Source organism: Oryx dammah, unplaced genomic scaffold, assembly GCF_014754425.2.
Source record: "Oryx dammah isolate SB20612 unplaced genomic scaffold, SCBI_Odam_1.1 HiC_scaffold_2, whole genome shotgun sequence".
Taxonomy (NCBI): Eukaryota; Metazoa; Chordata; class Mammalia; order Artiodactyla; family Bovidae; genus Oryx; species Oryx dammah.
The window spans coordinates 57,472,865-57,494,274 of record NW_024070186.1 but is presented as its reverse complement, the minus strand read 5'-3'; the positions used below and the strand labels follow the sequence as shown (position 1 = coordinate 57,494,274).

At 41.8% G+C, this 21,410-nt stretch overlaps 1 protein-coding gene across 2 annotated transcripts in view; it reads right to left on the bottom strand.

Moving 5' to 3' along the window:
- Window positions 1–2,240: 2,240 nt before the first annotated feature.
- The window catches only part of SERPINI1 (serpin family I member 1), an 82,351-nt gene continuing 63,181 nt past the window's right edge, over window positions 2,241–21,410 (bottom strand). For both annotated transcript variants that reach the window (XM_040248323.1, XM_040248327.1), the window contains exons 7-9: window positions 4,820–4,906; window positions 3,284–3,373; window positions 2,241–3,054 (exon numbers count right to left, since the gene is read on the bottom strand). In XM_040248323.1, the coding sequence (XP_040104257.1) occupies window positions 2,978–3,054; window positions 3,284–3,373; window positions 4,820–4,906 (254 nt within the window). In that variant the 3' untranslated portion in view covers window positions 2,241–2,977. The remainder of the gene's footprint in view (window positions 3,055–3,283; window positions 3,374–4,819; window positions 4,907–21,410) is intronic.

Here is a 21,410-nt window from a genome sequence, read left to right as displayed (position 1 = left end):
AGGCTATGGTTTTTCCAGTGGTCATGTATGGATGTGAAAGTTGGACTGTGAAGAAGGCTGAGCGCCGAAGAATTGATGCTTTTGAACTGTGGTGTTGGAGAAGACTCTTGAGAGTCCCTTGGACTGCAAGGAGATCCAACCAGTCTATTCTAAAGGAGATCAGTCCTGGGTGTTCTTTGGAAGGACTGATGCTAAAGCTGAAACTCCAGTACTTTGGCCACCTGATGTGAAGAGTTAACTCATTGGAAAAGACTCTGATGCTGGGAGGGATTGGGGGCAGGAGGAGAAGGGGACGACAGAGGATGAGATGGCTGGATGGCATCACTGACTCGATAGACCTGAGTTTGAGTGAACTCCGGGGGTTGGTGATGGACAGGGAGGCCTGGTGTGCTGTGATTCATGGGGTCGCAAAGAATGGGACACGACTGAGCAACTGAACTGAACTGAAGGTAAACATTCTGAATGGTAAAGTTTAATTTTGTATCAGCAAATAAAAATTACATTTTGGACTTTATAAAATTCATATGCTTGTCTAATGATGTTTACTGTCCCTTATAGGTAACTCATCTAGTTGACTGATGGCTACACAGGTATAACAATATAGGTAATGCTTAAGAAGTAGTGAAACGGTAATAAAGAACTTCACAAACTCAGAATATCAATACTGAATCAACAGCCTGTGTACATTATAAATGAAAATGAGAATGCTGGTCTCAAATAACCTCAGCTTTATGAATAAACTATAAGTCTTCTGAATATACAAGTAGTAAAAGATTAAATGTTAAATATTGTATCCTTGGATACTCATAAATTCTTTTGTGGGCATTGCCTATAAATGTCTTTATATTTTTAAAGACTATATTTCAAGTGTTCTAATATGCAAAAGAAGTCTGCACTCAATGTAAACTACAACCCTCTCTCTTGAATCTCTCCAAGTTGCATGAAAATTATAAAATTTTTCTGTTTCAATATGTAAAAATATCAAACATGTAAACCTATGTTAAGTGGAGCTTTGCTACCAACCTGAGTCAATGGGCCAACAGTAATGGCATCGCCTGGGAACTTGTTAAAAATGTAGAATTTCAGGTCCCACCCCAAAGCTACTAAATGAGAATCTGCATTTTTAATTAGATACCCAAGTGATCACATTACACATAAAAAACCAATTTAGGGTACTTCATTGATTGATCTAATTTTCTATAAATTAACCACATTTAAACAACTAGTGAGGCTTCCCAGGGGTTCATTGGTAAAGAATCCGCCTGCCAATGCTACGGGACGCAGGACATGTGGGTTCAATCCCTGGGTCAGGAAGATCCCCTGGAGGAGGAAATGGCAACCCACTCCAGTATTCTTGCCTGGAGAATCCCCATGGACAGAGGAGCCTTGTGGGCTACAGACGACAGGGTCACAGAGTTGGAAGTGACTGAACGATTGAATACTCATTCATGCAAACAAATAATATTTAAGTGTTCCACACGTATCCTTTATTTAGCAACATTCAAGATTTAGTGTATAACAAAATCACCAAAGGGACTTTTTAAAAATGCAGATTTTCAAGTTTTTCCTCTCAGTTTAGAATTCAGTATGTCAAAGTCAGGCCTGCTTGCTCTAAACCACAGTTCTCCTGAACAGAATTAAAGTTAATAATATCAATCTTCTTAACAGCTCCAAATCATAGCAAGATACCTAACATACAAGAAAGTCACAATCAAACTGTTTCTGTTAAATTTCGAAACATTTCAAACTTTTTCAGAAATTATTAATCAAAGAATCAAACATTTGGCATTAAATGAGTCTGGGTCTACTCATGGAATCTGATGAGATTATTCCTTCCCCCATGTACCCACCCCCCACCCCTCAACAAAGGAATGCTGTTATTTCAGCCACAGGATAACAAAAGAATTTACTAGAGAACTTAAGAAATTGATACTGTTCCCACTGGAATTGACAACATTTGTACTAGAAAATAAAAGCAAAACATTACGCAAAGGACGTATCTCTCAAGAGGTCTCAAACACAAGTGTATTCCAGAACCATCAGGAACCAATGGGAAAAACAAGGAATGCGATTCTCCAATTACAGATCTTTAAGTTCAAAAAAGGAAAACCTCTTACACAGAACAAATAAGAACATCCCTGTGAGCAGCTTTTGGCCTGTGACCTGCTAGTTTCCAATATCTGTACCAGCAGAGTTTTTCTAGTTTATTCTCCAGTGACATACCAGAGGGCATATTTTTATTATTAATTTGCTCATCTGGCTTATTTGGGGACCTGGGGGAACTAAGTTGTAGGTCAGATTTTACTTGCAGCAGCAAAACATGGTGATATACCAGGCTTGTAATCTATATCATCCTTATGAAGCCAAGTGGATCTTTAAAGACATAGTCAATAAGCTAGAGCTATAAGCTATGGGTTGGCATAGCCCCAATTTTTTCCTAACAAGTTTTTCATGGAGCCACATAAAAGATGTTTAGTTTGCAGATTTTTATTTTAAACTATACACTGTCTTCAGAGAAATAGCAATCAGAGTTTTTGTGGAGTAGCTGTCCACAAAAATACCTCACTAGTTGTTGCTTGTTATGTATAAGTGAATAACACTAATTTACTTTGGTGCTTTGTTTCTGCACAATTATGAAAGACTTAAGAAGTCCAGAAGTACCACTGTTTCCAAATTCTCCCTAGAGGTATCTATATGTTACAACTTCTAAAATGAAAAACAGAGCTGTTCACATGTTCACTATGTACTTTTATTTTAAATACTAGCACAACAAACACAATGACATGACAGGACCATTATCTCAATAATACTGATAACATTCCTTGACAAGTTGGCTTATAATTTACATACATTATTTTTTCAGGAACTATTTTAAATATTATTTTAAGATATATTGTAAAACACAAGTCTCAAATATATACCAGTTGCAAACATAATGTGCTAAGTTACTATTTTCTTTGTTACTCAAATAAAATGATTAAAGTTCCTCAAAATCATGTCCACTGGCGTTCATAGTTTCAGGATGCATGACTCGTCCCATGAATAGGATTGTACCTGCATTGGGTAGGGAGTGAACAAAAAAGGAGTTGATCTAAAGCTATTTATTTTCCTTCTTGCTTACAATTAGCAATGTTCTAAAGATAAGAATGTGAATAAATTATTGTCACTTAAAAAATCATTTGAACATTAGAAATTATCTGATAAAAATGCAGGAATATGTTTTCAATTAACAAATGATTTCTTTTTGGCCATAAATAAAGTTCTGTTCTCACAACAGACTTACCTGTTCTCCGGTTCCTGATAAGAAAGAAAAATGGATGGTCGACAATAACTTGAGGATACAACACAGCCATCCTGCTAATTGCAATCATTCCTGTAGCACAGAGAGAAAGTAATTACATGTCTGTGGATATGCAGGGACTAATGAGCAATTTCTCCAAACCATCTATGTTTAGCACAAAGGTAATGATTTACACAAAGCAAGATTTTAAAGACTTAAAGAGAGAAAAATTGTAAATGAGCTAATATCTCTATTTGATCTTAAAGAAAAACAAATACGTACACACACATGTACACACACACAGTTTCTTCCCATCACCCCACCGAAAACAGAGGATAATTTATTCTGCCTATTACAAATTTTTATTCTCGGTCTCAGACAAATACTTACGGCTTTAATAAAATGACTTAAGTCAAGGAAAGTGGAAAAAAAACAAAAACAAAAACCAAATACTCTCCTCCAGTTTTCCCCTCCCCCAGTTTCTTTATATTACCAAATCATCATTTCTTTTATCTGAAATGGGGATTTTACAGAGCAAGTCACCAGGCTTCTAGCAAGTGGCCAGAACAGCAGTGATTAAAGAGAAAATACAGCAGGGAGAGATTCAATGATGTTTCCTACAGCTGGGAAACTGAATTCCCTTGAGGTCCTTATTGTGGGATAATCATTTTATACTTGCTGCAGGGTGATGTGTTGTCAGGAAAAGGCCAAGATTAAATGATGTAAGATTTGAAGCTTTCTCAATGCCTGAGACTACTGTTTCTATTTCCTCCCTCAAACACCGTTTTAACTGATGAGATCCTTTTAATGGGTAAATATATGCAGAGGTTAAAAATGTGTACAAACATGATGTGTTACATTTTACTAGAGAAGGGAAAAATCCTTTTAAAATTTGGTGATGGCTGTTGAACATGATATTGAAATAAAATCAAACAAATAAATGAGAAAAGAAAAATCCTTCTCACTTAACTAAGGAAATCAGAATGTTCAGAATAATTAAGGACATTGACTGTTATTGTTGTTGTTGTTGTTGTTGTTTTTGATGCATTATTTAGGTAAATTTTTAAAAATTTTCATTTAAAATTATTATTTTATTATTAACTTAAAATTTAGTATTGCATGCTATCATGTATGCTTGTGCATGGGCTTTTAAAAAAATCAAAGCTCTTCACTGACAAAATTAAGAACTAACTCCCACAAATAATTAAATAGAAAGAAAAATGTTTAATGGGGCAGAAGGGAAATATTTTAAATATTTAAATGGACAGCACAGCAGGAAAATCTATTCTGCAGAGCTGACAATCTCCTCCTGCCTCTCATTAGAGATGGGAGTGACTCTGCATGGGGCACTGAAATGAATGCATGTTTCATATCCTATTTGGAAAATCCTAGCAGGTTCATCATTAGCTTGACTTCTAAGTGAGGGCAGCATCAGTTTTATGACTTGGTTCTAAAAATGACTCCCATTCCCCCACCCAAGATTGCTTTAAGAATACAAATCTAGAAAAGGTGAGATTTGGGAAAACCATAGTTTGGCACCTGAGGCAGCAGCAGCTTCTGAGCCTTCTTCATTGACCTCTATGAAGCACTTGTGAATTGCTTTGGAAAGGAAAATCTCTTTGTTATCTGCAAAAAAAAAAAGAGAGCGATAACAGAAGCTTTTTTTTTTTTTTTTTTTGGTATCAGAGATAGGGAAGCACTTTACCCTTTAGTTAAACAGATCTGAAAAACATAAGTGACATAAGGTACTGATATAAAACATATGAGATAATGTTGTAAGATTACTTTTATTGATTTGAGAGAACTGTTGAAGATGTATTTTCTGTTCTGTCTTTTATATTATATTCTCTTGCTAATTTTCTCCTCCATTTTATTGGTAATATTCCCATCGTTTATTTCATATATTGCCAGGAAAAGCAAAATGTGGCTTTGTTTTTCATAACAATTTCAAATTAGTTCATAACTCAAGAAAAACTCCTTACCTGTTTCTAACTTGAAACTTAAAAACATAAAGTGAAATGGGTAGAAATTCACATATAACCAAAATAAGAAATATTTTAAAAATCTAATCTCTAATTACTGTGATAATATAAATATCCTTGGCAAAGGAAAACAAACTCGACTTCTAGATTGTAGAAATATGACTATATTAAAAAGTTATTTCCCATTCCAGTTAATTGGTTTATCTCAGGTTTCAAAAACACGCTTTATCTTAAAGTCAGGCTAAATAACACTTTTAATATTAGGAGGGCTGTTTTTCCCTTTGAATTGTCTTTCCAGTTATGCTTACTTTTAATTTGATGGCTGTTGTAGCTTGAATTTCAGAGAAGGCAATGACACCCCACTCCAGTACTCTTGCCTGGAAAATCCCATGGATGGAGGAGCCTGGTAGGCTGCAGTCCATGGGCTTGCTGAGTCGGACACAACTGAGAGACTTCACTTTCACTTTTCACTTTCATGCATTGGAGAAGGAAATGGCAACCCACTCCAGTGTTCTTGCCTGGAGAATCCCAGGGACGGGGGAGCCTGGTGGGCTGCACAGAGTCTCTGGGGTTGCACAGAGTCGGACATGACTGAAGTGATTTAGCAGCAGCAGCAGCTTGAATTTGTTCTCTAAAATGCATATACTGAAGCTCTAACCCTCAAGATTTCATGATAGGACTGTATTTGGAAATTGCTGTTGTTCTTTAGTCGCCAAGTTGTGTCTTACTCTTTGTGACCCCATGGACTGTAGTCCATCAGGCTCCTCTGTCCATGGGATTTCCCAGGCAAGAATACTAGAGTGGGTTGCCATTTCCTTCTCCAGGGGATCTTCCCAACCCAGGGGTCAAACCCACGTATCCTGCACAATTGTGCAAGCCAACTCCTTAAAATAAATCTCAATCTGTGTGTGTGTGTGTGTGTGTGTGTGTAAATGTCTATATAGACACAAATGCACATAGCCATCTGTGTGTGTATATCGATTCATCCTGTTGGATCTGTTTTATCTGGAGAACACTGACTAATACAACATGTGAAGACATAGAAGATGGTCATCTATAACTCAAAGAGAGAGGTCTCATAAGAAACCAACCCTGAAGACACCTTAATCTTGGACTTTCAGCCTCTACAACTATGATGAAATAAATGTCTGTTATTTAAGCCACTCAGTCTGTAGTGCTTTGTTATGGGAGTCCTAGCAAATGATACAATACAACAACATTTAGTCTTGCGCTTCCAACTTCTCTTCAACATTAAAACAAAACAACCAGGAGGTACCTCAAATACAGAAAAAAGAAAAAATAGCACAAGGAAGCAAGAGAAAGGATTACTCAAGTTTGTACTTTTTTTTTTTTCACTCCAGGAGGTCTACTTCAAATTTAAGATAATTAGCTTTGTTGCTGATGCCGAGCTCCACTCAGTAAAAGCAGAATTGATTTCCCATTAAACTGCTTAGTACTACTTTCAAAAACACATAATTATCTGATAGGGTTAGAAAATGATGTTCGACAACATTTTTGGTACACCTCTTGAACAGCTCCTGCTTGTTCTGAATAAGCCTCAAGACAAATTGGTGGCACCTCTGATTATACTTTTCATAGATCTATTCCTTCTTCAGCTCATTTTTAGCAATAAGATATAAGCCCTGACTTATGAAATAGTCCATCTCACATATGATATTTTCTTCTAGAATGCATTTAATAACTAGAAGAAAATTAGAAGGCATAAAGTTTTACATTAAACAAGTATACCTAGCTCTCTAAAATCCAGACGACTAGTCCTTTTTAGCAAATGAAAAGAAAAATATCAATTGCATTAAGTAACTAGTAAAAACAATTTAGTTGGCAAAACACTGAACTCCAAGAAAGTAAAATATATTAACTATTTAGTATCTAAATGGTGCTATATTATTTTCAGATTCTGCCGTCCATTTTTATCAGTCTGCCAGTTAATGCAGGGTCACACATCAATGGCCCTGAGTGTGAAAGTGGCAGTACCTAGGTAAGGAGTGTCCATAGAAGAGAATTTTTAAAAATCACAAAGAATACTGTGTATAATTTCCTGCAGAGAAATGTTAATCAACTTTGTGTGTGTCCTAAGTCGCTTCAGTCACATCTGACTCTTTGCAACTCTATGAACTGTAGCCTACCAGACTCCATGGGATTCTTCAGGCAAGAATACTATAGTGGGTTGCCATTTCCTCCTCCAGGGGATCTTCCTGACCCAGGGATTAAACCTGCATCTCTTACATCTCCTGTACTGGCAGGTGGGTTCTTTACCACTAGCATCACCGGGAAGCTTAATCAACTTTAAGGGGTATAAATTATTTACTATGCACTGTATCTGTTTATAATACACAATTTGGTAAATTCTGATAGATGTGTATATCTATGACCTCACTTCCACAAATAAGATAAAGAATATTTCCACCTCCCCTCAAGGTTTCTTGTGCTCCTTTATGTGGATAACTTTGAAACAGAAGATTTGCCATCAACTGGACAATTTTACAAACATACATAAATCAGAAAGTTGAATCAAGGAAAAATATAGAAAGTCTGAATAGTCCAGTAAGCATTAAAGTAGCTGAATCAGTAGACAGAGTCTTCCCCAACCCTCAAAATTAAAGACTCCAAGCTTAGATGGTTTTCTAGGGAACTTTAACCAAATCTTCTAGAAATAGATAGAATTTTCCGAGATAAAACTATTCCAGACTCTAGAAAGAGAATAAAAGAAATCTAAGTCATCTCTGGGTAGTCTTAACATTCCTATTAAAAATAAACAAGTTCAGTTCAGTTCAGTCACTCAGTCATGTCCGACTCTTTGCGACCCCATAAACTGCAGCACACCATCACCAACTCCTGGACTCTACCCAAACCCATGTCCATTGAGTCGGTGATGCCATCCAACCATCTCATCCTCTGTCATCCCCTTCTCCTCCTGCCCTCAATCTTTCCCAGCATCAGGGTCTTTTCAAATGAGTCAGTTCTTCACATGAGGTGGCCAAAGTACTGGAGTTTCAGCTTCAACATCGGTCCTTCCAATGAGCACCCAGGACTGATCTCCTTTAGGATGGATTGGTTGGATCTCCTTGCAGTCCAAGGGACTCTCAAGAGTCTTCTCCAACACCACAGTTCAAAAGCATCAGTTCTTCGGTGCTCAGCTTTCTTCACAGTCCAACTCTCACATCTATACACGACCACTGGAAAAACCATAGCCTTGACTAGATAGACCTTTGTTGGCAAAGTAATGTCTCTGTTTTTTACTATGCTGTCTAGGTTGGGACTGTCTAAAAAAAGAAAATCATAGGCCAAACTCACTTATTAACATGGAGGTAGAATTCTTTAAAATCAGAAAATTAAACCCAGAAGCATATACAAATCCTTTTTTAAAATGAGTTTCTGGGGATGTCAGCAGTTAAAACTGCTCTGCCTCTAGTTCACATCACAAGTTTCCTCTGGGATGACCATCAAACACAAACCAATTTTTGCTACTCCCCTATTTAAACCCTTATCCTCTATCCTGGTAGCCTGCCCTCCCATCTCCCGTTCAGTATATCACATACCTACATGCCTGCTCAGGATGTAGTATGAAGGCCTCCGTGAGGTTGACTCTGCCTCTTTCGTTTAGCATTCTTCACTCTACCCACTGTGTTCCAGACTTTTTGAACTGCAGTGGCTTGAGCATACCACACTTTATCACTTCTGTGTCTTTGTTTCCCTGGAAACTCCCTAAACCATTGTACAGTCAGACACTAATCTTCTTTTAAGCTCAGCTTCCAACCCTACCTGGGCTTCCCTAGTGCCTCAGAAGTAAAGAATTTGTCTGTGATGCAGAAGACCCGGGTTCGATCCTTGGGTTGGGAAGATCCCCTGGAGAAGGGAATGGCTGCCCACTCCAGTATTCTTGCCTGGAAAATTCAATGGGCAGAGGAGCCTGGCAGGTGGGCTACAGTCTATAGGGTCACAAAGAGTCAGACACGACTGAGCAACTAATACCTTCACTTTTTTTCCCAACCCTACCAGGACTTTTCTGCACTCCTCTGATTCCTACCCCCCATTAAAGTAGAACTAACCACTCTTTCCCATTGAACCCAGGATCTAATTCTTTTTAAGCCTTCATAATATATCATATTTATACTGTTATCTCTCTTTTTCAGTGGATTTTCCACCTTCTTTAGGCAAGGATTGTGTCCTTCCTCTTAGCGTCCCTGGCTTCTAGCATCTAGTGAGCCTAAGGAGTGAACTAACCTAAGTAGAGGGAGCTTCCTGCGGAATTTACCAATATTTAATCCAATATTTTGTTGTTGTTCTTTAGTCACTAAATTGTGTCTGATTCTTTTGCAACCCCATGGACTGTGTAGCCTGCCCGGCTCCTCTACCACTGAGCCATCAGAGAAGCCCACAGTCCAACATTTAGTAATTGTTGAATGAAAGAAAAAGAAAGTGTTAGTTGCTCAGTCGTGTCCAATTTTTTGTGACCCCATGGACTGTATCCTGCCAGGCTCCTCTGTCTATGGGGATTCTCCAGTCAAGAATATTGGAGTGGGTAGCCATTCCCTTCTTCCAGGGATCTTCCCAATCCTGGGATCAAACCCAGGTGTCCTGAATTGCAGGCTGATTTTCTACTGTTTGAGCCACCAGGAAAGCCCAAATGAAAGGGGTTAATTATTTCATATTTTAATAGTAAGACTGTGGGTATTGTCACTCTACAGGCCCCATGACCACAATTCTGGCTATAGAAACATATGACACTAATTAGAGTGGATGGAAGACAGTCCCAGAGAGACAGAAAGAAGACAAAGACCTCACACACACTAGAAAACTTAGAAAATCTAACTGAGTGGAAGAGCAAAGGGAATGTAACTCAACGACCAATGTCTTCATATATATTCCAAAGACAGCAAATAAAGATTGAAACCAATGTCCCAAGCCCACCAGAGACAGCAGGTTTCTGCAGTTGTAAACAAGATCTCAGGACACTTAACTTTGAGAGAAATGCCACCTCTTTGGATGTACAAGTAGGAGAGAACATGTAAAAAGTGAGAAATCACATCATGAATACTGAGGGGACAAAAGAAAATGGAACCTTTTTCTTTAGGGACAAACTTCAAGCAGTTACATTGAAATAAAATATAAGCTGTAAGTGGCTTAAGAAAGAGTATGCTGCCACCACATCACAGAAGGAGATAAGGTCATGCGGGAATACAGGCAAGTTCATAGCTTCTATGTTTGCCCTCCTATATGGCTCATCCTTGCGTAATTATGTGTCAATCAAGGCCATCTTTCCTGCTAGGCCACTTACTCCCTGAGGGCCTGGACCTTCCTGTGCTATTCATCTTCTGTCTCAATCCCCAGTTTCAGGGACACTGCCAACCACCAGTATATGCACTCAGGTATTTGAGGCATCACTATGTAAGGGGAGTTAAAGAGATTCACACTGATGAGTTTATCTTATTGCTTCAAGAAAAGATAACTATTCTCTAAAAATGGAAATAAAGAAACCACTGGGAAAGAGAAACACACACACACAAAAAAAAAATCCACACACTGTTCCCAAGCAGATGTCTTCTGGTGACTGCAGACATTGCTGCCAAATAACTGGTCCTACTTTCCTCCGGGCAGCATGGTGCAAGGCTTTTCACAATGGATGAGATGGGAACAGGGCCAGCAAAGCCTAGATCCCCCAGAGAAGAACTGGGAGATAATACAAGCTCTTCCAAAACAGCAGAGCAAAATACTAAGGTATTCATTCAGCCGCTGAGCAAATATTTATTGAGTACCTTGCTTGCATGAGGTATTGTTCAGGGCACCAGAGGCTCTGAGTGTCTGCGATGGACATAACGCTGGCAGGCTGGCCTTCATACGGGAGGATGCCACTGCTTCCTTCGTGGCACTGTTCCTAAACAGCCAATTTAAATAGATTGCTGCGTCACCAAAGACAGGCTTAAAATAACAAAATGAGTGGAGTTCCATAACAGAACCCTGGGGTACCAAAAATGTCTGTCTCTGTAATTAAGCTGCTAAAATATTTTGAGCTTCAGCCCCACCCACGACCTTTAGAAAGGTTTTAAGAATCTGAGCTCCTTCAAGGTGGGAATAGTGTTTGCTTGCTTGTTTTTCCACGTAGATTTTGTGATAGACCAGCAAATATTCATTTATGTGTTCACTCATTCACTTAGTCATGTACTGAGCACCTCCTGTGTGCCTGATATTGTTGATGCACTGGGTACACTGCTGCTGCTGCTGCTGCTGCTGCTAAGTTGATTCAGTCGTGTCTGACTCTGTGCGACTCCATAGACGGCAGCCCACCAGGCTCCCCCATCCCTGGGATTCTCCAGGCAAGAACACTGGAGTGGGTTGCCATTTCCTTCTCCAGTGCATGAAAGGGAAAAGCGAAAGTGCAGTCGCTCAGTCGTGCCCTACTCTTGGCGACCCCATGGACTGGGTGGGTACACTATGATGCACTAAATAGTTCCTTCCTGGGAGGGAAAGCAGACATTCAATGAACGTGTGCTCAGCTGCTCAGCTGCGTCCAACTCTTTGCGACTCCATGCGACCCTGCCAGGCTCCTCTGTCCATGGGGTTTCCCAGGAAAGAATACTGGAGTGGGTGGCCATTTCCTACTCCAGGGGATTTTCCTGACCCAGGGATTGAACCCACATCTCCTGCATCACCTGCATTAGCAGGCAGATTCTTTACACTTTCACTTCACTTTTTACCACCAAGTCACCTCGGAAGTCCAGACATTAAATAATAAGGATGATTTTTAAAAAAGCGAATCAATGAAAGACCACAGTTTCAGGGTATATTAAGTATAAGAAATAAGATGAAGTGATGGGTTAGCTGCGACTAGGGCAGGTAAGAGGAACTGCCTGATATCAGATGTTCAGAAAGGCTTGTCTGAGGAGATTAATTTGAGCTGAGACCTAAAGAATACAGAGGAGTCAGCGCTGGGCTGACCTGAAGGCAGAGTTTCCGGTAAAATGGGAGAAAGGCTAGTGCAATGCAGATACAAGCCAGGTGTGTTCAAGAACTCAGAAAAGGCCTGTGTGACCGGAGCGTGGAGAGTGAGGAGGGCCAGAGCCTCGAGAGAACCCCCCAGCTTGGAGCAAGGCAGGGCCCAGGATCATCTCCTAAGGGCATGCTCCCACCCAGGGTCTATCCTGCTTCCCACATTGTGTTGGGCTCTGAGGACAGAAAGACGTCTATGTCACATTCCGGGCTTCTGAGGAGCTCTTGGCTTAGTGACAGGTAAGAGAACAAACAATCTAAAGAAAAGTAGAACTCTGATAGCACTTTGCACTATCAGAGTTCAGATGATGGAGAGAAAAACCATCTAGGAAGGGAACGATGTCCAGGAAGCTGCTCAGGGAGGGTGACATTTGAACTGGTTCTTGAAGAATAAGTAGAAGAGCAAAAGTTGGAGAAGGGGACAAGGGCATTCCCACGTCAGGAATTACATTTGCAAGGTGAGGGAAGCAGTGGTGATGACCTGAAAGTCCAACTGAAGCCGGGGCTATAGGAGGAGGGGAGTGGCAGGGAATATGCTCGATTTTAAGAGCTTGGATCATGATGTTAGAGAGCCCAGGGTTCATTCAGAAGGAACAGGACACGACTGCTCTGATTTTAGCAGAAACCTGTGGCAGCAGCTGTAAAGTGTGAATTGGATGAGCAATCAGCTGGGGGCAAGAAGATCAACTTTGTCAGTTGTTGCAACAGTCCAGGCAAAAATGTAGGGGGAGAAGTGGAATTATGGTTTCAGTTGGAACCATAGCTGGAAGAGAAAGGCAGCTCTCTGACTTACAGGCAGAAGAAGAAAGAGAACAATCAAGGGCAGGATGTAGGAGTCAGTACAACACAAATCCACGTACTTGAGTCTGACCTGAATATGGCTTTTGCTGTATCTTCTTAATTCCTTTATTTTATTGGCTCCTTTATTAGAGCTCATACTTTGTGCTGAAGGATTTAGTACTCTCTTTCTCTTTCCCCTTACACCTTCCAAGAGGATTATCTATTAATCCAAATGCTGACATTCATTTCCATTACAAAAATAGCCCTACTCTATAACCGGATCCTCACTGCAACTAGATGAGCATTTAAAATACAGCCTGAGAAGAAAATGATTCTTAGCACTCTCTAGGTTCCATGTTTATTATATGAGTCTTTACTATGTTTTATGTTAATGGAATTTAGCGTCAAAAGTAATGGACATCAAACTGAGGTGAAAAAATAAACACCACAGATACAGAGCGTCTCATCTTATTTGTTCTTTCATCCAGAGAGTACAAAGCAGAAAGCAACAGTGCTGGGTGCTTCTTAAACACATAAGGATCAATTTGGGGGAGCTTACATTCTGGCAGGGGATACCTAATACATAAATAATTTTAGGAGACTAGACATGATATGTCAGAGAAGGCAATGGCACCCCACTCCAGTGTTCTTGCCTGGAGAATCTCAGGGACGGGGGAGCCTGGTGGGCTGCCATATCTGGGGTTGCACAGAGTCAGACACGACTGAAGCGACTTAGCAGCAGCAGCAGCAGCAGCAGCAGCAAACATCATATGTGACATAAGAAAAATAATAGAATATTGTAGTAGTTAAGGAGTAGTAGCTTCTGGTTGGTATAATCATGGTGACTTATTAAAGTTAGGGATATCTGACCTGAGGCTCAGTTCAAAAGATATTTCAGGTGGGAGAGATTTCATAGAGATGGGATGGTTGGGGGGATGTGGGGTGCCAAGCGAGTGTTCAGTTTGGCTGGAGCACAAACTGTGTGTAAGGAATCAGATGGAGCTGAGGCTGGAGGGAGCTGAGGTCTGAACGTCCTGATGAGAAGTGGATAGTGTACGGCAGACTGAAGGGACGCTTTGAACAGGAACTGGAATGATCTGAGAGTGAGTTTTAAGGCGATTAATCTTGGCAGTGGTAGATAAGACAGATTAGATGGAAGAGAGATTGGAAACCGTTTAGGAGGCTATTGAAATAGTCTAGGGCAGCAGTAATGAGAGTCTGAAATGAAAGTAGATGCCATGGAACAGAAAATGAGAGTGGATTCAAGGGGTCTTAGCAAAGGACTCTCAAGTCACTCAGTTTTTCCTGAAGCAAGAAAATGTGAAGCAGGGTATTTTGTCGCTGCTGTTGTTCACTGCTAAATCACATTTACTATTTTTGAAGAAAGATAAAATTTTCATTACATGATTTAAAAATGTAACAGCATCCCAACAGTACTGAATTGTTTTCTGGGTGCTTTTAAATTTATAAATTCTGCTAATGTTATTTTTAAAAGATTTTATTAGTTTTTAAATGTGTGCATGTGCACCCAGTCATGTCTGATTCTTTGGGCCCCGTAGACTTCAGCCTTCCAGGCTCCTTTGTCCATGGAATTTTCCGGGCAAGAATACTGGAGTGAGTTGCCATTTCCTTCTCCAAGGGATTTTCCTGACCCAGGAATTAAACTTGCATCTCTTACATCTCCTACTTTAGCAGGTGGATTCTTTACCAAAGAATATTAAAGAAGTCATACATACACAAGGTAAATTTCCAAACCAAATACAGTGGGCTATGAAGTCAAAAGCCCTCTCTCACCTAATAGCTTCTGTCCTTGAGGCAACCACTGCTATCATTTTCTAAGATATTCATAATATTCTGCTCATTTAAAAGCTTAAATACATACTTAAGAGGAGGCGGTCTAAGATGGTGATGGAGCAAAATCCTGAACTCTGCTTCCACAGACACCAAATCTACTGCTATGTATGGAACAATGACTGCTAGAAAAGAATTAATAAGCAGCTGACCAACGGGAGGGACCACAATAAGTCAAAGGGCCTCATGGAGACAGGTAAGAGAGGCAGAGGATCAGTCTCACCAAAAATCCCACACCCTGGTGCAAAGACCTCCAGTAGGGAAGGATTTCTGGTCCAGAGCTACTCACCCAACCCTAGGGACCTGCACTGCAGAGATGAGATCCCCAAATATCTGGCTTTGGAAACCAAAGGGGCTTATGTCCAGAGGACCTAGGGGCTGGGGAGACTTGTTCAGTTCAGTTCAGTCACTCAGTTGTGTCCGACTTTGCGACCCCATGAATCACAGCCCACCAGGACTCCCTGTCCATCACTAACTCCCGGAGTTCACTCAGACTCACGTCCATCGAGTCAGTGATGCCATCTAGCCATCTCATCCTCGGTCGTCCCCTTCTCCTCCTGCCCCCAATCCCTCCCAGCATCAGAGTCTTTTCCAATGAGTCAACTCTTCGCATGAGGTGGCCAAAGTACTGGAGTTTCAGCTTTAGCATCATTCCTTCCAAAGAAATCCCAGGGCTGATCTTCAGAATGGACTAGTTGGATCTCCTTGCAGTCCAAGGGACTCTCAAGAGTCTTCTCCAACACCACAGTTCAAAAACATCAATTCTTCGGCGCTCAGCCTTCTTCACAGTCCAACTCTCACATCCATACATGACCACAGGAAAAACCATAGCCTTGACTAAACGGACCTTAGTCGGCAAAGTAATGTCTCTGCTTTTGAATATACTATCTAGGTTGGTCATAACTTTTCTTCCAAGGAGTAAGTGTCTTTTAATTTCATGGCTGCAGTCACCATCTGCAGTGATTCTGGAGCACAAAAAAATAAAGTCTAACACTGTTTCCACTGGTTCCCCATCTATTTCCCATGAAGTGATGGGACCAGATGCCATGATCTTCGTTTTCTGCATGTTGAGCTTTAGGCCAACTTTTTCACTCTCCTCTTTCACGTTCATCAAGAGGCTTTTTAGCTCCTCTTCACTTTCTGCCATAAGGGTGGTGTCATCTGCATATCTGAGGTTATTGATATTTATCCTGGCAATCTTGATTCCAGCTTGTGCTTCTTCCAGTCCAGCGTTTCTCATGATGTACTCTGCATAGAAGTTAAATAAGCAGGGTGACAATATACAGCCTTGACACTCCTTTTCCTATTTGGAACCAGTCTGTTGTTCCATGCCCAGTTCAAACTGCTGCATCCTGACCTGCATACAGGTTTCTCAAGAGGCAGGTCAGGTGGTCTGGTATTCCCATCTCTTTCAGAATTTTCCACAGTTTATTGGGATCCACACAGTCAAAGGCTTTGGCATAGTCAATAAGGCAGAAATAGATGTTTTTCTGGAACTCTCTTGCTTTTTCCATGATCCAGAGGATGTTGGTAATTTGATCTCTGGTTCCTCTGCCTTTTCTAAAACCAGCTTGAACATCAGGAAGTTCACGGTTCATGTTTTGCTCAAGTCTGGCTTGGAGAATTTTGAGCATTACTTTACTAGCATGTGAGAAGAGTGCAATTGTGCAGTAGTTTGAGCATTCTTTTGGCATTGCCTTTCTTTGGGATGGGAATGAAAACTGACATTTTCCAGTCCTGTGGCCACTGCTGAGTTGTCCAAATTTGCTGGCATATTGAGTTCAGCACTTTCACAGGATCATCTTTCAGGATTTGAAACAGCTCCCCTGGAATTCCATCACCTCCACTAGCTTTGTTCGTAGCGAAGCTTTCCAAGGCCCACTTGACTTCACATTCCAGGATGTCTAGCTCTAGATTAGTGATCAGACCATCATGATTACCTGGGTCGTGAAGATCATTTTTGTATAGTTCTTCTGTGTATTCTTGCCACCTCTTCTTAACATCTTCTGCTTCTGTTAAGGTCCATACCATTTCTGTCCTTTATCGAGCCCATCTTTGCATGAAATGTTCCCTTGGTATCTCTAATTTTCTTGAAGAGATCTCTAGTCTTTCACATTCTGTTCTTTTCCTCTATTTCTTTGCATTGATCGCTGAAGAAGGCTTTCTTATCTCTTCTTACTATTCTCTGGAACTCTGCATTCAGATGCTTATATCTTTCCTTTTCTCCTTTGCTTTTCACTTCTCTTCTTTTCACAGCTATTTGTAAGGCCTCCCCAGACAGCCATTTTGCTTTTTTGCATTTTTTTTCCATGGGGATGGTCTTGATCCCTCTCTCCTGTACAATGACATGAACCTCATTCCATAGTTCATCAGGCACTCTATCTATCAGATCTAGGCCCTTAAATCTATTTCTCACTTCCACTGTATAATCATAAGGGATTTGATTTAGGTCATACCTGAATGGTCTAGTGGTTTTCCCTACTTTCTTCAATTTGAGTCTGAATTTGGTAATAAGGAGTTCATGATCTGAGCCACAGTCAGCTCCTGGTCTTGTTTTTGTTGACTGTATAGAGCTTCTCCATCTTTGGCTGCAAAGAATATAATCAATCTGATTTCGGTGTTGACCATCTGGTGATGTCCATGTGTAGAGTCTTCTCTTGTGTTGTTGGAAGAGGGTGATTGCTATGACCAGTGCATTTTCTTGGCAAAACTCTATTAGCCTTTGCCCTGCTTCATTCCGCATTCCAAGGCCAAATTTGCCTGTTACTCCAGGTGTCTCTTGACTTCCTACTTTTGCATTCCAGTCCCCTATGATGAAAAAGACATCTTTTTGGGGTGTTAGTTCTAAAAGGTTTTGTAGGTCTTCATGAAACTGTTCAACTTCAGCTTCTTCAGCATTACTGGTTGGGGCATAGACTTGGATAACTGTGATATTGAATGGTTTGCCTTGGAAACAAACAGAGATCATTCTGTCATTTTTGAGATTGCATCCAAGTACTGCATTTTGGACTCTTTTGTTGACCATGATGGCTACTCCATTTCTTCTGAGGGATTCCTGCCCGCAGTAGTAGATATAATGGTCATCCGAGTTAAATTCACTCATTCCAGTCCATTTTAGTTCACTGATTCCTAGAATGTTGACGTTCACTCTTGCCCTCTCTTGTTTGACCACTTCCAATTTGCCTTGATTCATGGACCTGACATTCCAGGTTCCTGTGCAATATTGCTCTTTACAGCATCGGACCTTGCTTCTATCACCAGTCACATCCACAGCTGGGTATTGTTTTTGCTTTGGCTTCATCCCTTCATTCTTTCTGGAGTTATTTCTCCACTGATCTCCAGTAGCATATTGGGCACCTACTGACCTGGGGAGTTCCTCTTTCAGTGTCCTATCATGGCGCACTAAGCGCAGGTGCCTGCGACCTTGCGCAGTAAGCACGGCAGAGAGGGGTTACCCCATGTCCGAGGTCAGGGGCAGCAGCCGAGAGTGCCAGGCTGCGACGGTGCAGGCACGGCCGAGAGAAGCTACCCAAGTCTGAGTTCAGGGGCGGCGGCCCGGAGGAGCTACCCTGTGTCTGAGGTCAGTAGCAGCCGGCCGGGAGAAGCCACCTCATGCCCGAGGCCAGGGGCAGTGTCCCTGAGGAGCCACCCTGCACCCGAGGCCAGGGGTGGCAGCTGGGAGGAGCAACCTGAGGAGCTGTGGCTGTGCGGGCGCAGGAGGGCCTAGAGGAGCTATCCCAGGTTGAAGGTCAGGAAGGGTGGCAGTAAGGAGATACCCCTCGTCCAAGGTAAGGAGCAGCGGCTATGCTTTGCTGGAGCAGCTGTGAAGAGATACCCCACGCCCAAGGTAAGAGAAACCCAAGTAAGATGGTAGCTGTTGCCAAGAGGGCATCAGAGGGCAGACACACTGAAACCATACTCACAGAAAACTAGTTAATCTAATCACACTAGGGGGACTTGAGACACTCCTTTTAAATGAGAGGGTCTCGCTTGTTCCAGGATTCAACACAAAGGCAGCGGCTGGAGAAGTGGCATAGGTGAGTGCTGTGTTTGCTCTCTCCCTGTACCTTGCTTGCACAGGCTCAGCCTTGCTGAAGTCTTGGGTATGCCCCATTCCCAGTGCTCATCCTCAGCCTTTCTAAAGGCAAGGGTGTGCCCTTCCCCCAGTGCTCTTCACCTGTGTTACTAAAGCCGAGGAGTGAGCACAGTCCATGCAGGGATGCCCCTTAACTGCCTGGCCCTTGTGGCCAGGGGGTTTGCATTTCTGCCCCCCGACCCCATACTGTGACAATCAGAGAGACAGTTCTGTGAGGCTCCTACCCCCAGGGCACTGCATAAACAGTAAACTAAAACCACCCCAGTCTGCCTGTGAAAAAGGCTCATTGCCTTGTCCTGGAGCTTCAACCTGAGGGACAGGCTGCAGGTGTGTTTCCATGTACAGGTTACAGAGGCGCTTGCAGGGAATGTAGGCAGGAAGACACCCTCCTTCAGCCTCCCTAGGCCTCGCCACAGCTTGCTGGTACCTCCCCAGAAAGAAATTATTCACTCCCTTGAAGCCCTGATTTGTGCAAACTCTCACCTAGGGACACATTGAGATCTGATCTGGAGGTCAGCAGTGTTTGTGGGCCCAGTAATTGTGGGCCCACAGGGCTGCATCGACTTGCATATCTGAAAAGCTACAGCCTGGGGCTTCCCTGGTGGGTCAGTGGTGAAGAATCCATCTGCCAGTGCAGGAGACAGGAGTTTGATCCCTGATCCTGGGAGATCCCATGTGCCATGGAGTAACAAAGCCTGTGAACCACAACAGTTGAGCCTGTGCTCCAGAGCCCAGGAACTATAACTACTGAAGCCTGTGCAGCCTAGAGCCCATGCTCTGCAACAAGAGAAGGCACTGCAATGAGAAGCCCGCGCACCACCACTAGGGACTAGCCCCTACTCCCTGCAGCTAGAGGAAAGCCCGCACGCAGCAATAAAGGCCCAGGACAGACAAAATTAAATAAATAAATAAAATTAATTTTTTAAAAAAGAACCACTCTACAATAAAACCTTTTTGTCACTCTTCCTTTTATTAAATCCAGCTGTTTATGTCTCTCTCCTCACAAATCTGTGTGTTTCTTCAGAGCAGGTATAACAGTGTAATCATTTCTTCATTTTTATGACCTAGTACTTTGCTCACCCTCTCTGCCTTACTGCTGCTGCTGCTAAGTCGCTTCAGTCGTGTCCGACTCTGTGTGACCCCATAGACGGCAGCCCACCAGGCTCCCCCATCCCTGAGATTCTCCAGGCAAGAACACTGGAGTGGGTTGCCATTTCCTTCTCCAATGCATGGAAGTGAAAAGTGAAAGTGAAGTTGCTTAGTCGTGTCCGACCCTCAGCGACCCCATGGACTGCAGCCTACCAGGCTCCTCCGTCCATGGGATTTTCCAGGCAGGAATACTGGAGTGGGGTGCCATTGCCTTCTCCCTCTGCCTTACTAAGAGTTGTTAAATGGAAGGAATAGACATGGCACTCAATATAATTAATTTGTATCACGTAAACACCATGAAATTTTCATTAAAGCAGAAAGTAATAACCAAATACATGTTTATAATTTTCCTAGGTACTTGTAAGGATTACTAAGTGTCATAAACATTTTAATCAGCAGGGTTTTCATGTTATTTGGGGAAAAGAAGTATACATGTGAAAAGGACACCAACCACATAAGACAGAGCATATGGTGCCCCCAAAATGATGCAGGGAATAAATGCTGTTGAATTTAGAGGAATGGAGAGGCAGCTTTTATAGTTGTGTCACTAGAAGGTTTCTGAATGAATGATTTATAAGGTAATGCGTATATTTGTGAGAGAGAGAGAGAGAGGGAAAGAGAAAGAGAATGAAGAATGTATTAGCTGGGGTGGCTGGTATGCCAGGATTTCCAAGACTCTGGCAAAACTAGAAATTTAAGAATCAAGGAATTCTCACTGAAAGCTTGAGAAGTTAACCTTACATCAGTTATCCTGAAAATCTGAATTGGGTAGTGTTTGAGGCCAATCCTGGATTTCTTACTGATATTTTAAGGAGTTAAATGATCCAAGAAATATAGTAGACAAGGTGGCCCCAGATAAACCTATTCTCTCCTGCTCTTCCTTGTTTTATCTTCTAGCAGATGTTTTTGTATGCCCAATCAATTCAGTCATGTCCGACTGTTTGTGACCCTATGCACTGCAGCTCACCAGGCTCCTCTGTCCATGGGATTCTTCAGGCAGGAATACTGGAGTGGGTTGGTATGCCCTCCCCCAGGGGATTGTCCCAATCCAGGGATTGAACCCGCATCTCCTACATCTGCAATGTACCAGGGAAGCCCTAGCAGATGTCTACTGTGTACCAACTATGTGTCAGCCTTGGGTCAAGTACTGGGAATGCCTCTGCGAGCAGGAAGGATGCTGAGACAAATTCAGTGCTGATGGAGGCTTGTTCAAAGAGCAGAGACTTTCCACTACAGACTATATGAACTCTGAAAGAGACTAGGG